Raw genomic sequence first — 4,629 nt, forward strand, 5'->3', positions numbered from 1 at the left:
TGAGTAATTTCTGAGAATAGAAATCTCAAAATCAACAACCTCTAAAATTAGGAAAACATTTTTTCTTTTATTTCACGGTTACCATGAAACTACCAATAACCTCCCATTCAATTGGTTATTAGAGAAAAAAAGATAATTATCCAGTAATTAATATTATTATAAATATATATGATAACCAACTTACCATACTATATTTATAACCTATACTTTTGATATTTCATCTCATGAAACATATAAACCATAGCTCCTTTTCCATTCCATGGCACTTAATGTAAATCCCATTTACATTAATCCTCTACTAGATGTATCTCATACATCATTCCGATCATATCATATATAATTGAATTACCTCTTGTCAATTTGAACATTTCAGACCAACACCAAGAACTGATTCTCAACTTGAATCCATTGAGCTACCAAGGGGACCTTATGGACCTATAGCTCAAAGCTCCAACGGTACGTGAATAACTAACTAAACTCTTTAGTCACGGGATCCACCATCCGTTAACTACCAAGCACTCCACTAAAGACCGACAACTGAACTCTCCTTACTACAGATATATTACGTGTTCATCATAACCAATCAACAGTGCGATAACCCTTCACAGATCACTCGTAAGTATAACACGACTAATAACCGTTATGCCCCTATAGTTACATCTAACTCCTTAAGTACCACTGATCCCTCTAATGAACATAAGTCATAGTCCTACTATGACTGAGTCCTCTATTCCAAAGAGAAGTTGTGGCCACTATGTTCAAGCCTCAGAATGAGCTCTTAAGAGAGCAATGTATCTACTTACCCCTTCTTCGGGGAAGGAGTGAAGTCCATCTTGTGTAACTGAGTTTCCAGCTCCTAAATCAGACAAGTCCCCAAAAAGGTAGGCATGTTGAGTTGGCAATCTGGTCTCTCACCCATACTAATCAAAGAACCACCCTGAAAGGCAGAAGTTCCCAAAACACTCAGGATTGAGGTCATGTCACCTATGGTTGTTTAGGTGAGATGTAAGTCTCCAGTATCAATGGCGTTATATATAGAGACGAATCATCACGTGGTCTGGTCTTATACAAACTCTTTATATAGGACACCCCCGCTTGCATGTCTCCACATGAATGGTTAGGATCTACCATCTGTAGTAGTTCACAACACTTGCAAACCTCTACAAAGTGGGTCGTACCCGTAGTGTCACCAAGATCAGGTATCCCACCTTAATCCTGATACTACAGACCTATTTAGGTTATCACTTAAGACATGATCCACTTGTATATCTCATATACATGCTTAAGTTTACATACAATAACCATGAAGCTTTGTTTATTGGATATGAGTAAATGCCAGAATGAAATAACTCTTATTTTATTCATAACAATGTGTATATATTACAAACAACGAGACTCTGGGAGAATTAGGACACCAATCCCAATATTATCATGACAGAAATTTTCAGATTTTCACAAAAAAAAAAAAAAAATCACTCGTAGCATGCTTCGCCCACCCCCAAGTTAAAAGCCATACATTTTCCTAATTGTATAGTGATGCTTTAACTCAACAGCCAAAATTTTTATTCCTAAGAAAAATAAATGAATTCGGCCTCTCTTTTATTAGAAACAAGCAAAACGAAACGAAACGAAGAAAGCAAAAGGAATTCTAACTCTTTGTTTCCTCCGGGTAGTGCAACATTTAACGTTTTTTGCTCGACACCTAGTGATACGGGCTCACAGATGATGGAGTCAACATGAGTTTTGAGTAAACCACGTTGACTTCTCCATTGTTGAGTATTTTAGGGTGGTGCCCATTCACTTTGAACTCCTTTCCCATCTCTGGGTTCCTAATCTCCATTGCACCACAAGGAAACAAGTTAACAATCTCAAAAGGACCAAGACATTTACATTTTAGTATACCGGTCATAAGTGATAGCCTTGGGTTGAAGAGTGACACTTTCTGTCCAACTCGAAATTTCTTCCTCAAGAGACCTTTATCATGTATTAATTTTGACTTTTCCTTGTACATTCCTGAGTTCTCGTAGGCTTCCAAGCATAGCTCCTCCAATTTTTGTAATTCCAATAATCTCTCCTCACCGGCTTGGGCTAAGTTCATATTACATTTGTTAACAACCCAATATGCTCTTTGCTCCATTTCGACTGGTAGATGACATGTGTTGCCGTAGACAAGCTTAAAGGGCATTGTTCCAATAAGAGTTTAAAATGCAGTCCCGTAGGCCCAAAGAGCATCATCGAGGCGCGTGCTCCAATATTTTCTAGATGGATTGACAGTCTTTTCCAAGATACTCTTGACCGCATGATTAGAGATTTCAGCTTGTTTGTCTATTTGAGGGTGGTATGGAGTGGCGATCCGATGGTGAACTTCGTACTTCCTCATGAGTGCCTCGATGGTTCGATTGCAAAAGTGAGTACACTGATCATTAATTATAGCTCAAGGTATGCCAAACCTAGAAAAGATGTTAGCTCTTAAGAATCCTGAAACCATAGCAGAATTGTTAGTCTTAGTGAGGATTTCTTCAATTGACTTCAAAACATAATGAATTTCTAAAAGAATATATAGAAAGCTATAAGAAGAAGGAAAGTGGCCCATGAAATCTATCACCCACACATAAAAAACCTCACACACCAAGATATAATTTAATGGCATCTCATTCCTCCTGAACAAGGATCCTGATCTCTGACACCTCTGTTGACATAAAATTAGTCCATAAACTTGATGACATAAAATTTATTCTGATCTTATGTCATACAAACCATGGATGATTGCGATGATATGCGATACTACTTCTAGATGTATGCGTTATTAACGATATGCTTGTAGTATGCTATGCGTTGTCACAAGTTTCCTTGCGTTGAAACCCAAGTATAATTTCACCGCAAGATTCTCGGAGTGATCCAAGGTCGAACACAGGGATTATTTTAGGTTGATTATGTTACGTTCGTGATATATGTGACCGAGGGTTTTTCAATTCAATAAAAATGTGGTTTGTACATGCGATAAAGTAAATTGTGCAGTAAAGTAAAGATAAGCGATAAAAATGCAATAATAAAGTAAATTGCGATAAAAGTAAAGTGCGATAAAATAAACCTAAGCTATGATGATACAAGATACAGGTTACATGATACAAGATACCAAGGTTGAGACTGACTGTGAAGATTATACAAATGTCGTGTTATGCGGTGGCAAGGCTTATGTGCAAAGCAGAAAGAGAAAGGATAATCAATATTAACAGCGCAAGTTTCTTAATTGCATTAAAGATATACGTACGATTCAACTTTCCCTTGGCGTACACCTCTCGATAATCGGCCGCGTTTCCCACTTCTCTGTGTTGAAATAGGGACGAACGTAGTGAACGCAAGATTGTTTCCATCTCTGGAAGTACAACTTGCTTTAGTCAATGCATTCTTCTAACCTTCTCTCGATAGATCAGAATGGCATCTTCACTTCTGCTCTCACAGTTGAAGATGCCGTCTAGCATTCTTTAGCTAAACATCTTTATTTCTTTAGCACATATTAAATTACTTGCTTAATTCATATTAATCACCAAGGCAATAAGAAAACATCGTGGAGAAAGCGATTTATGGAGGAACGGAAATAGATAGAAATGTGGAAATGAAAATGATCAGGACAATTAATTATAAAATCAAGCATTTGATACATGGTTGTGAATGATTTAGACTAAGAAGATGAAGTACAATTGATGAATAAGTGTTAGAAACAGATACAGAAGAGTGCAAATGTCTTGACACCGATCTGGATGGAGAGATTGCTTGCTGGCGTAGATGGAGTGAACGGAAGGATGAGCTTCCTCTCAGACTTGTTCAACCGGTAGCGTTGATCTAGATACAAAGCTTCACAGTGGGGATTTGGAATGATTCTGCCCTGAGACTCACCTCTCGGCCTTGTCTCTTTTCTTCCAAGATCTTCTCCGATCAGCACTCAGATCAGCCTCTCTCTCAATAGCCTCATATCATTTATCCCTCGTATCAAGTATATCTATGGATTGTATAAATGTTGCGCTGAATATTAATCAACGCCTACCTTGATGTGGCAGCATTGTGCTGTATATCGTCGACTTGCTCCATTACCACATAAAATCTCTGGTTGAAGAAAGCTTGTTGCTGAGCGAAGAGTTATTGTTGGGAGAGGAAGGACCGCATTTCTGCTAACTCAGCAGCTAAGGAGGCGACAGTGGGTTGTGCCTGCGATGTCTCGCCAGCAACGTTTTGGGGTTGGGCAGAGGTGCCTTCACCCAAATCGTGTGGGTCATCAACATGCAGAGGTGGAAGAGAATGTTGTAGTGATGATGCTAAAGGTGAGGATGGGGCTGCTGGGTATGCAGTTGGAGAATTTGGGGCGAAGAGAAGATTGGTAAAGTGCTCAAGAAGGGAAGAAGAATGTTGTGCGGGAGGGCTTGGAGGGCGAATTATCAAGGGCAAAGGATCCAAAAGTTCTGGATCTTGCGTTGTTTCTTCTTGGATTTTCTCCTTTCCCTTTTCATCTCTACACTGTCTCTTCGGCTTGGGCTCTTGTGACGCATTCAAATCAATGTAGGCCTCTTCAAAGAGAGTTTAGGGCAGTGTGGGGAATCTTTGAGCAACCTCAAAATCTTGACTTTTATTAGG

General features: G+C 39.0%; 1 protein-coding gene across 1 annotated transcript; it reads right to left on the reverse strand.

Annotated features, from left to right (window-relative positions):
• Positions 1-1,702: 1,702 nt before the first annotated feature.
• LOC120084101 lies at positions 1,703-2,137 on the reverse strand. The gene has a single exon (XM_039040003.1). It carries the CDS (start codon positions 2,135-2,137, stop codon positions 1,703-1,705), a length of 435 nt encoding a protein of 144 aa, XP_038895931.1.
• Positions 2,138-4,629: the final 2,492 nt, after the last annotated feature.

This window comes from Benincasa hispida, chromosome 8 (genome assembly GCF_009727055.1).
Source record: "Benincasa hispida cultivar B227 chromosome 8, ASM972705v1, whole genome shotgun sequence".
Classification (NCBI taxonomy): Eukaryota; Viridiplantae; Streptophyta; class Magnoliopsida; order Cucurbitales; family Cucurbitaceae; genus Benincasa; species Benincasa hispida.